Raw genomic sequence first — 12,307 nt, 5'->3', positions numbered from 1 at the left:
CTATGCTCTGGAGATCTAATATGCGCTGCACTTCAGCTTCAGACTGAGCGGTGCGGGGATCTAAATGAGACAAAGTGGGAGTCGTCCACGATAATTCGCGTCGTTCATTAGGAACGTTGACGTTCTTATCTCCCCCTAACGACGGGAAGACTGTCTCATAGAAGTGACAATCCGCGAAACGAGCGGTAAACAGATCGCCTGTCAAAGGTTCTAAGTAACGAATAATCGAAGGAGAATCATATCCGACATAGATTCCCATCCTTCGCTGAGGCCCCATTTTTGTACGTAAGGGCGGCGAGATCGGCACATAGACCGCACAACCAAAAACGCGCAGATGCGATATGTCGGGTTCGCATCCGGTGACCAACTGAAGGGCACTAAATGGTTGTGTCGCAACAAGCCTCAGGCGGACCAACTTTGCTGCGTGCAATATTGCATGGCCCCAAGCAGCGATCGGGAGATTGGTACGTATAACCAACGATCGAGCAATCATTTGTAAACGCTTAATGAAAGCCTCTGCCAGGCCGTTCTGGGTGTGAACATGGGGTACAGGATGTTCAACTTCAACCCCAACCGACATGCAATAGTCATCAAAAGTTTTAGATGTGAATTCTCCAGCATTATCCAATCGAATAGATTTGATCGGATAATCAGGGTGGTGAGCCCTGAGCTTGATAACCTGAGCCAACAGTTTGGAGAATGCAGCGTTCCTTGTGGACAACAAGCACACGTGTGACCAACGTGTAGAAGCGTCAACCAAAACCATAAAATATCTAAATGGTCCGCAGGGAGGTTGAATCGGTCCACAAATGTCCCCCTGAATCCGTTGTAGAAAAATGGGAGGATTCGAACGAATCTTGTCATAAGAAGGCTTAGTAATAAGCTTTCCCATAGAACATGTTTGGCATGCAATTTCATGGATCGAACCTAAGCTTCGGGTTAGTGGATGCCCGTGTGAAGTTTTAAGGATACGGCGCATCGCTATTCGTCCAGGATGTCCCAAACGATCATGCCAAAGTGTAATTTCGTGCGCGGTCCCTGTGGTAGGGCCGGCCACATAGTGGCATTCTATGGGGCGTATGGTCGTAGTATACAGACCACTCGGGTTACGCTCCATCTTCTCTAGAATACGCTTCTGGCCATATTCGTAGGAAGTTACGCACAGAAATTCAACTCCGTTTTCTACGTGGGTTTCAGCGTGGTAATTGTTATCTCTAATGTCCTTGAAACTTAGTAACGTTCTTCCGGAACGTGGAGAATAGAGTGCCTCAGCAATGGTCAAGATTGTACCATTGGACAACATTATACGTGCCTTACCGTATCCTTCGATCAGGTTGGATGGGCCTGAGAGGGTTGTCAGAGGTGCATTCTTAGGTACGAAGTTAGTGAAATAGATGCGTTCACGCAAAACAGTATGCGTGGTTGCACTATCTGCCAGACAACTAACTTTCCCACTAGTCATACCTAGAATGAAAAATTAATTTGAATCGGTCACATGCATAAAAGTTTATAAAAACAAGTATCAATTCAAAATAATTTCATTTATTCAAGGAAAAAACTTAATATCCAAAATAAATCGCCAACTAATAATCCAAAACATAAAGGAAAATTGTTCAAAATCAACCAAAAAACAAGGTGGGGTTCGACCACAAGGTGGAATTCGGCCCCAACTGTCTTATTTTAACTGAAAAATAAGTCTATGTCTAAGATTCTAATCTTCCATAGGAGTGGTATCCTCCTGAAAATCAGAAACCTCCATCTTTGTAGTCTCCGGTTCGTCCACTTGCAGGAAGTTTGATTCAAACTTCGTACGACGAGAATGATATGCATCCACAACCTTCTTGGGAGCACGGCAAATACGGGACCAATGGTCCTTGGAACCACAACGATAACACATATCGTCATTCATTGTGGCAGGTGCTTTGCCCTTATTCTTGAAGGGCCTTGGGAGCGAGGTTTGGGCGCTTCTGGGCTTTGTTTCCTCCCTTGGATGGGCCTTGGCTCTGTTGACCTTGGTGGGATGGCTTCTGGCCGCCCTTACCATGCCTCTTTTGGCGTTTTGGGTGCTAATTAGTGCTATAATGTGCTTCAGGCACAACGGTAGCCCCAGTAGGTCGAGCTTGATGATTCTTCATCAACAGCTGGTTCTGCTTTTCAGCAAGAAGTAAAACAGAGATCAAATCCGAGAACTTAGTGAACTTCTGAGCTCTATATTGTTGCTGCAGGACAATATTAGAAGCAGAGAAGGTCGAGTAGGTCTTCTCCAGGAGATCCTCTTCAGTCAAAGTTTCATTGCAAAACTTGAGAAGTGATCGGATTCGACAAACTTCAGAATTATATTCATTCACAGACTTAAAGTCTTGTAAGCGCAAGTGCTGCCAGTCGTGTCTTGCTTCAGGCAAGAATATGTCCTTTTGGTGATCGAAACGATCAGCCAAAGCGACCCATAATGCACGTGGATCCTCCTCAGCAAGGTACTCAGTTTGTAGAGCGTCATGGATATGTCTTCGGATGAAGATCATAGCAGTGGCTTTTTCAGCCTCGCCAACAGGTTTATCTGTTGCTTCTTCAATAGCAGGACGCAAGTTCTTTGCAGTGAGGTGGAGCTTCACATCTTGAACCCACTTGAGGTAGTTCCTTCCAGAAACCTCCAAAGCGGTGCAGTCGAGTTTGTTCAAATTCGACATGGTCCTATCAAAATAGATGGACAAGATGTGGTTAGTGTAATGGAGAAAAATCAATCCATTCACATAGGAGTAGAACATACAGGTTCTAATAGACATGTATTGGTTTAATTTTGCATGAAAAACTTCGGGTTTTCATGGGTGATATGTTTAAGTGAAAACTTCGGGTTTTCAAACAAGGCATGTTTATAAGAAACTTCGGGTTTCAAAGTAATTATGAACTTCAGGTTCATATATTCCTGCAGGCAAACACAAATATATATGCAAACAAATATGCAAAGAATATATGCAGAAATATTGTATAATTATAATTGAATTAATTTATTTTTGGTCTTCGGGGCCAAATTAAAGTGTGGGTGAAAATATAAAAACCCATATTATTTAAAAAAAATAAATAATAAAATCTCGGGGCCTAAAAATATAGGCCAAGAACCCTCGGGTGGGATTACAGGCCCACGGGGTGAGAAGAGGGGAATGGGCTGCTGTGTGCAGCCCTAAATTTTTTTTTTTTTTTTTTTTTTTTTTTTTTTTTTTTTTGTTGAATAGTTTTCTGTATTCATCAATAGCAAAGGAACGAAAATATATACAAATACATCAATCCAATCATGTCTTCTTCTACGGCATAGAAAACGTGATCCGCCTAAAGTGGGATTTGACCTACCTAGTATAAGAACTCAGATCCCAATCGCAATTTTGTTTTTTTTTTCAATTCAATTATATTACATGTATAATTTTAATGAATCACATATTTACGTTGATGCATATGCAAATAATAGTTTCAATGCATGTACATATGTAAGATTCAATTCATGGCAAATATCAAATTCACATAATTGTAGCAATTTTGATGATGAAGCATACACAATTTATGTAGAATCTAAAATACGTTAAACGTAAAGTTGGGTCATGCATCATGGTGAATGTTCATGCTATCAGGGCTTGCAAAATATCGAGTTAAAAGCCGTTGTTTGGAAAGAACCTGATTGCGTGATGATATGGATGAACTGGTTTGATGCAGAAAAAAATCTCCAACGTCAGATTCCTAAGCGCAGCGGTAGGAGCGTGCTGATAACGTGTTGTGGTCTATTTTATCTGACAGAGGGACTAGGGCCGGCGGCAGAGAGAGAGAGGAGAGAGATGTGTGTTTGTAGAATTGTAGGGGAATGTGTGTGTTGTTATCCCTCCTACATTGTGCCTTTATTTATAGTAGTAAAGGGAGAGAAGATATTCCTTCTCCTTCAAGTAATACAAGTTGTAATAGGAAAGGATAACTAGAATCAAATCTTATCTAGGATTTATACAATCATACTTAAACTAGGAATGTTTACAACACTTATTTCTTTTTTAGTACAATTTAGAGAAGTAATATTATTTATAAGGCTTAATTGTAGCAATGATTTCTAAACTACCTCTAGTTAAATTTTAATCTTTGAACTCTGATATTAATTTTTTTGCTCCCTCGAACTTAACAACGTGTTGCACCATTGGTCCTTATCACTAATGCTGTCTATTTTTCCATAAATTAGGAGTATGTTTGAAACTTCATCCCATACCCACATCACTGAACATGAATTAAAAAATGAGAAATGAGAAAGAAAAAAAAAAGGCCTAAGAAAATCAGATTTTTTATTGTACAAGAAAATTAAATGCATGGAAATTATTTTTGTAGTTTAATATGTGATTTGTTAGTTGTTTAAGTCCAGCTAGAGTTCGATCTTCCACCAATTATGAAACAAAACCAAAGTGTTAATTTGTGATTTAATTTTATATGGCTGGGCTGTCCAATGATGAAAAAGAAAAACATAAATACAGAACTGAAGATAAAGTAGTTCGGAGATCCAATTCATGATTATAAAAGATTATGCTTTGGAGATCCCATGTGATGCACACATGCACCTGGGCCGCCCGCCTGGGTAATGCAAATTAATGTTAGATTACTATTAGTACATTAATTACCTCTTAATTTCTATAACCAAAATAAGAGGTCTACTTATCAAAAGATCAATAATTTTTTAAGAAATTGTTATTGGCATTTTAAAATTATTATTGTGCACTCCAAATTTTCTGTATGTAAATGAAGAATATATTTGTGAAGAATGCACAATAAGATTTTTAAAATGTCAATTCGTATATGAAACTTTAATGACGGTTAGGCTAGGCCTAGGTAACGAGCATTAATTATGTGCACACTTTTTCTTTATCTATTGGTTGTTGGTTGCGAAGTTTGAAAGGAGAACGTTATCCTTCAAAATATTGATCATAATCTCTACTAATTAATGAAACCCTATTTGTCAATCAAAAGAGAGTAAAAAGACAACTTAGTCTTCTATCACACAAAAAAATGATAGGCAATAATGTAATTTCACATGTCCAAATTTTATTATTTTTTATTCAAACCTCAACTACTGATGAATCTCTAATATTTAAAATAAAAAATAAAAAATAAAAAATAAAAAATAAAAAACCAAAAACAAAAACCTCCCACTACCCCCCCCCCCCACGTTCTCTCTCTCCCTCTCTCATTCTCATTTTCTAAAAAAAATGTGTTCATACACACAAAGTGTGTAGGCAAATGCTAGTACCTTTCAAGATGAAAGCCATGTAACATCAACTTGTAAGATCGAGGGGAGATTTTTGTGTATCTTCAATTGTAAGTATTCACTAAGAAAGTTCATCAAACACTTTGAGGTTTGTTATCATTTGTCAAATTTTGTTACGTACATATCAACAAATATCAGTATATGCCCAAATAATCTGAATGGTGATATCGGAATCTGTTTAGTGTTATTGACGCAATCTGTCAAGTTATGCCTAGTAGATATTACATCAAACACTTCATAGACACAAAAGAGACGTGTACCGAATATTCAAAGAGTCTTGAAAAACCTTTACATGTAAATTTTTCGGACTCAGAATGTATATTATCTTGGTAAACCAAAAACAATAAATAAAAGCCCAAACTGAATGGTAAAGAGGTCTTTTTACCACAAATATGGTTTATATGCAAATCGCTCTCTAAAATTATTATTTTATCAAAAATAAGTAATGCAAAATAATTGCCATCTTTAAACATTATGCTGTTTTCTCAGTTTAGTAATGTTCTACTGTTCTTCTCTGTCCCTATATCTCTTCGCTCCAAAGGCTCCGACTTGGAGTACGCTGTTCTGCGGTTCTCTCTCTCCCCTTTCTCTTCGAGATCCAGAAGCATTTCCACTCAGAAATCTCCAGTCTAATCTGCACATATTTGCCACTTCTTCAACTCCCAATTCTACTTAATCCAAAAGCACTTCTACTCTGCTCTGGAAGAACCCATTACCTTTTTCTCCAAAATAATCCTTTTTTTTTTGTTTTATATATATTATCTGGAAAACGTTAGAGATTACCGCCTTCTTTAGATCCTCCAAAGTTAGTTATTTTCTTTGGATTGCTTAGCAGAAGTCACACTTAATCTGGAAAATATTTGTTTCCAACTAAATTGGATACTTCCGCTAAACCATTTTAGCTGTCTCTTTTTGGACTAAAGCTCTTTGCTTTGCTCTCACAACATCAGAATTGGAATTGGGTTTTTTCAGTATTGTATTGGGTTTCAGATTTTGATCATTAGTTGGTGATATTTTGGAGATTTGGTCATCCGGGTGTTTCGATTTAAGTGGGATTTGGGTAATATTTTTGCTGCTTTTTTTGATCTGGGTCTGGGTTTTTTTTAAACCCAAGTGTTAGATGCACCTGTTGGATTGCTGCTTAGAAACCCTTTGGATGTTTTGTTGCTAAGATGCAGTCTGATCAAAGGAAAAAGGTAAATTCAATTACTTCTGATGTATTCCTGCAAAAATGCAAAACTTTTCTGATGTCCTTTTGATGTTTGCAATCATATGTTCATGTTGGTAGTTATTGATGATTTTATTGGAAGATTTGCTATTGCGTTTGTTAATTTATTCACGATAATTGTTATTTACTTTGTGGTCCATGTTTAGTATATTTTTCTGCTGTATTATGCTATTATTTTTATATATGGACTGAACAGTGTGCCATGTTTGATGTCTCAGTTCTATGCCATTTTCTTCTGTGCATTTTTCTGTCAGGGAAAAGGCCCACTTTAATGTATTTGTCATATGAAGCTGTTGCTCAGTTTTCGTTTTGTATTGTAAAACATTTTATGGGTAATTCATGGACTAAAGGTTAATCAAACTGAAATACAAGACTTGCATAAGTTGCTTTTATGCTTAACATGTGCATCTCTGTTTTACTCAACTAATAAATAGTCAGTATCATTTACAAATCTTCTGTTTACATTTGTTGCTGTTTACCTCCTGTATAATGATAAACACTAGTAGTCTTCAGTAAAAATATGGAGGGAAATATTTCAAGAATATAACTAGTGGGTGTTCATCTTGGCTCCATGATGCTCTTACTGTGACATATACTAGGGTAGATTGGCATGATTTTCTTTGCATTTCAGTTATGCTTGATGCAGGGAAATAATTCCAAACATTCTTTCATCATCTTCTACTTAGATTTGCAAATGCGAATTATTCGGTGTTTTTGGTCTCGTTTAACATTGTAGTGTTGTGGAGGGTACAGACCAACTGTTTCCATTTGTGAATCATTTCAATTGCATACTGACCTATCTTATGGTTTTGGGTTGATGAAATGGTATGTTTATGATCATACAGTCATCTGCAGAAGTGGACTTCTTCACAGAATATGGTGAGGGTAGTAGGTATAAAATAGAGGAAGTCATTGGTAAGGGAAGCTATGGTGTTGTTTGCTCCGCATATGATACACATACTGGAGAAAAGGTTGCGATAAAGAAAATAAATGATATCTTTGAACATGTATCGGATGCCACCCGCATTCTTCGCGAGATTAAACTTCTTAGGCTCCTACGTCATCCTGACATTGTAGAGATCAAGCACATCTTGTTACCACCATCCAGAAGGGAATTCAAAGACATATATGTTGTCTTTGAACTTATGGAATCTGATTTACACCAGGTTATTAAAGCAAATGACGATTTAACACCAGAACATTATCAGTTCTTTCTTTATCAGCTTCTTCGAGGCATGAAGTACATACACACAGGTAGTTTCATACTTTGTAATGACCTTGTTCGCAGTACATTTACAAGATTTAGCATTACTGCAGATTCTTTTTACCTCAAACTCAATTGGATCATGACAATACTGGTTCTGATTTTCTTTATATATTGGTTTTTGTAGCAAATGTCTTTCACCGAGATCTAAAACCCAAAAATATCTTAGCAAATGCTGACTGCAAGCTCAAGATCTGTGACTTTGGTCTTGCAAGAGTAGCTTTCAGTGATACTCCTACCGCTATATTTTGGACAGTAAGTTTCTCATTTAATAACTTGTGAGTTTCAATTTCCACATGGTATCAGATTTCAATGTTCTCTGCAATGTAAGTTGTTCAGGTCTCATCTATAACTTTCTCTTATCTATGCAGGACTATGTTGCCACAAGATGGTACAGGGCCCCTGAATTGTGTGGATCATTTTTCTCAAAGGTGCAAGAATAATTATCCCTTTCATTATTTTGGATGCAGTTTGATATTTTCATCTGGTATTGTAGTTGTAGCTCCGTGTGCTATAATGATTCTTTAAGAAGTTTCCAACTGATTTCTTTTTGTGTGTGTGTGTGTTATTGTCCCATTGCATGTAATGCTTCTTCATCTCTTCTTTTCTCCAATTCACTTCTAATTTTGCAGTGAACATTAGCGCTGTGGAGATCTCACCATCTGCCCTTTTCTCCTTAACTTATTTTCAGTAGATTTAGGACATTTTATTTAATCTATTGTCATTGTTTGTAGCCTACAAGGAACTCAGCTCCTACCTAATATGCACTAGCAATCCTATATTGGTATTTTTTCTTCTGTTGGAAAAGAAATTAATTAATTAATTTTGGCATGCACTGGCAATCCTAATATGCACTAGCAATCCTATATTGTTAACCCTTTTGCTAACCAAGGCTTTGCCTGGAAAACAATACTGCATCTGTAACCCTTCCTATAATGGGTGCCGTTTGGCAGATTGTTAATAATTTTATACAATATAATATTAGAATGAGCCATACCTTCACTATCTTCTATGAAAATCTTTCTTTGGTTGGCCTTCCATTGTCTGCGAGGTTAACATTCCCAACTATTAGATATTGGAAGTACGTGTACTTCCTATATGGCATTGAACAGTAACCGTTTTAAGTTAGGTCATGCAGTCACCAATCATAGCCATCTCAGTCTACTGCAATGAATGTGTTCGTTTTACTTCTTCCTTTTCCAGGTGTGACTTTCAGTCTATTGACACTCTGTTTTCGATTTTCAGTATACACCTGCAATAGATATATGGAGCATAGGGTGCATTTTTGCAGAGCTCTTAACTGGAAAGCCTCTATTTCCTGGCAAAAACGTTGTCCATCAATTGGATCTGATGACTGAACTATTGGGAACACCATCTACCGATGCAATTGCCAGGGTCAGTTTCCTGTAATAAATTTATTTACAGTATTAACAAATCCTGACTATATGTTATTTTGTGTGTACATTTCATTGTCTGAGCTACTGTTTTCTGAGTCTAATTCTAAAATTTATCAAACAGGTACGCAATGAGAAGGCACGCAGATACTTGAGCAGTATGCGAAGGAAGAAGCAAATTCCTTTCTCCCAGAAGTTCCCTAATGCAGACCCACTTGCTCTTCGTTTATTAGAAAGAATGTTGGCATTTGAACCAAAGGATAGACCTACTGCTGAAGAGGTAAATTTTCATGCAAATTTTTCATTACTTTCTACTATGTATAAAATTCTGCTAATGGAGATATTCTTCTGCTTCGTTTAGGCTCTTGCTGATCCCTATTTTAAGGGTTTGGCAAAGGTGGAGAGAGAACCTTCTGCTCAGCCTGTTACCAAGATGGAATTTGAATTTGAGAGGCGAAGGATAACCAAGGAAGATGTAAGGGAGCTCATTTACCGTGAGACTCTTGAATACCATCCAAAGATGTTGAAGGAGTACTTAGAAGGATCTGAGCCAACTGGCTTCATGTATCCAAGGTATTCTCATCCTAAATTTTATATTATCAACCTAGTTTAAAATAGCCTAGTCATACATTTCTCTTACAAGAGTCTATTGTAGTTATAATCATGTAGATGTTCATAGTCTGGTCAACTTTCTGTATCTCATAACATAAAAATGTCTGGTCAACATTGTCGGTGTTTTAATAGAACTGTTACTCTGAGTTGTGAAAAGTTGAAGCACCTCGAAATAAAACCATGACTGCTTTTCCCAGTGAAGCAGATGATTTCTCGTGTTAACGTCAAGATGATCTGATCAAACTTTGGCACTGTACCAGGCTTCCATAAGAATGATTCTGTGATATTGCATCTGAAGCGTATAAACAAAGAAAACTGAAATGCACCACTTTAAGCCTATTTAGGGTTTCCTTGTGTAGTGAGGTGAACTGTCACTCTCAGGAGCCTTCACAGTTTGCTCTTGAGGTGGGAGGTATATAAGGTACAGGAATCGGTATACAAGTAAGATAGATATGCACGTCTTACAATCTTGAAAAGGCAAGAACTATGGCTTTATAATGTTAGTAGACAGAGTGTTAACAGATATTAGGTCTATTTCATGTAATCAAGTATTTGATTTGGAATCTAAACCTTGAATGTCAAATTTGGTGGATGAATAGCATGCAAACCACCGGGAGAGCATGCATACCAAGTTTCCTCCAATTTGCAAGCCTTATTGCTCTTCAAAGGAGAAAGCTTTATCTTAATTTTTAATATACTTGCTTTCTCAATACAGTGCTGTTGACCATTTCAAGAAGCAATTCGCTTATCTTGAGGAGCACTACGGAAATGGCACAACAGCTGTTGCGCCTGAAAGAACACATGCATCGCTACCCAGGTATCCCTTGTAGCTCCTGTTTTCTAAGCATCACCTGTGAATTCTATTAGTATTCTTATTGTATTGCTCGAAATCTGATTCGAAATCTGGGGATTGACTAAATTTTGTGCTTGTAGGGCATGTGTTTCATATTCAGATAACCAGGTACAGCATTCAACAGATGTCACAGATGACCTCTCAAGATGCTGCATCAAAGAAGTTGAGAAACCACAGACGGACAGGAGCAGTGGGATCGCTACAACAAGGCTCCCAATTCAAGTTCCTCATACCATCCAAGGTGCAGACATGATTACAAATAAATGTTGTTAATAGGGTGTCTGGTTTTTCGCCCTTTAGATGCTCTTGCAATATTTATCTTGTTCACATTAGTCACCTTACTTTTTTTTAAACTTGTAATGCTGCTTTTTGATGCAGGAGCTGCAAGGCCTGGGAAAGTTGTGGGCTCGGTATTACGCTTTAATAATTGCGGGGCAGCAGCTGCAGCAGAGGCTCTTGAGCAGCGAAGGGTGGTGAGGAATCCAGCTGCTCCGGCTCAATACCCTGCTGCAAGTGCAGCTTCATATCCTAGAAGAAATCTGCCCTGTAAAAATGAGAGGGGAGAATGTGAAGGTGTTGAAGGTTCCAACGGACTGCAGCCAAAGCCTCCGCAATACATACCGAGGAAAGTTGCCGCTGCTCAGGGTGGATCTGGTAGCCAATGGTACTGATTCTTTGGCGGGTTTATATGGTGGAATCCAATATAGCCATAACAAATGTTAGATGGAGCTGTTATCCACCGCATGGTAACCAGGATTGATCCATCACTAATTGAAACTTCATCAATTTAAGTGATTCGAATACCAGTTCCGGAGAATGCCACATCTGCGTGAAGAAGATTGAGCCCTTTCAATCTCCACCAGAGGAAGTTTAGCGAACAATTGTACTTTATATCACCAAGTGAAAGTGAAGGGGTTGTTGTATGATCGGTCTTCATGATTCCGCTACTCTCTGATTCGAATCAGAACAAAGACGTGAAGGGGCAGGTGACAACTTGAACGAAGAAATGCCAAGCTATGCATCGACTTACCTGGTTCTTTCCATCTGTCGTTTTTTTACCATAGTAACTGGAGTAATTTTTCGTTTCATCCTTTCTGGCGTAACGTCAATGTTTGTAGATTCACCTTGTATTGTTTTCTACTCGAAATAGTGATCTCTCTCACCCTCCGTTTCTTGAACATGTTCGGAAATCTGTAGGGGGTTAACTGGTTTGATTTTGTGGTACTTTTACTGGCAAATTTAAACTTGTTTTGCTTGAATGGTACAGTGAAATACAACCGCTTTCAATTTTATGTTGTGATCCAGACTTCAGTATCTACTTTCATGCATGCACCTATGCATCTAAGTCCACAAAAATGGTGTGTGAAAATCATTTTCCTATCGTTATCAGTGAAAATCACTTTGATTCAGTTTATGCCAAGGGCTTGTTTGGTGGCGAGGACTCGATAGTCATCGAATTGTTGGATAACTTTCAATGCTCATGGAATGGTGGAAGGAAAAAATGAAAAAAATCTGTCGAATTTATGGTAGAGAACATGAATTACTTAATAGCAAAACACATCCCTTCCAATCATGTTCAAATTTTCAGTCACCAAACGAGCCATAAATCGATTCTTAATTTTCAGCAGTCTGAAATTCTTGGAGTCGGGACGCTTAGAAAACCTCACCTGTA

The 12,307-nt window shown here is 37.9% G+C and overlaps 1 protein-coding gene across 1 annotated transcript; it reads left to right on the top strand.

Annotated features, from left to right (window-relative positions):
- The first annotated feature begins 5,726 nt into the window (after window positions 1–5,726).
- On the top strand, window positions 5,727–11,927 carry LOC103453055 (mitogen-activated protein kinase 15). Its single transcript, XM_008392587.4, has 10 exons — window positions 5,727–6,480; window positions 7,358–7,766; window positions 7,904–8,031; window positions 8,148–8,207; window positions 9,022–9,171; window positions 9,295–9,450; window positions 9,532–9,743; window positions 10,498–10,599; window positions 10,716–10,876; window positions 11,014–11,927. Exons 1-10 carry the CDS (start codon window positions 6,457–6,459, stop codon window positions 11,304–11,306), a joined length of 1,695 nt encoding a protein of 564 aa, XP_008390809.3. The 5' UTR covers window positions 5,727–6,456; the 3' UTR covers window positions 11,307–11,927.
- Window positions 11,928–12,307: the final 380 nt, after the last annotated feature.

Source organism: Malus domestica, chromosome 13 (assembly GCF_042453785.1).
Source record: "Malus domestica chromosome 13, GDT2T_hap1".
Lineage (NCBI taxonomy): Eukaryota > Viridiplantae > Streptophyta > Magnoliopsida > Rosales > Rosaceae > Malus > Malus domestica.
This window is presented reverse-complemented; position numbering and strand designations above follow the sequence as displayed.

What these genes read in the sequence shown, in the direction of transcription:
- LOC103453055 (XM_008392587.4), top strand. Translation starts at nt 6,457, where the DNA reads ATGCAGTCTGATCAAAGGAAAAAG. An exon ending in CATGAAGTACATACACACAG is followed by an intron (nt 7,767 to 7,903) that starts GTAGTTTCATAC and finishes TGGTTTTTGTAG; the next exon opens with CAAATGTCTTTCACCGAGAT. An exon ending in ACACATGCATCGCTACCCAG is followed by an intron (nt 10,600 to 10,715) that starts GTATCCCTTGTA and finishes TTGTGCTTGTAG; the next exon opens with GGCATGTGTTTCATATTCAG.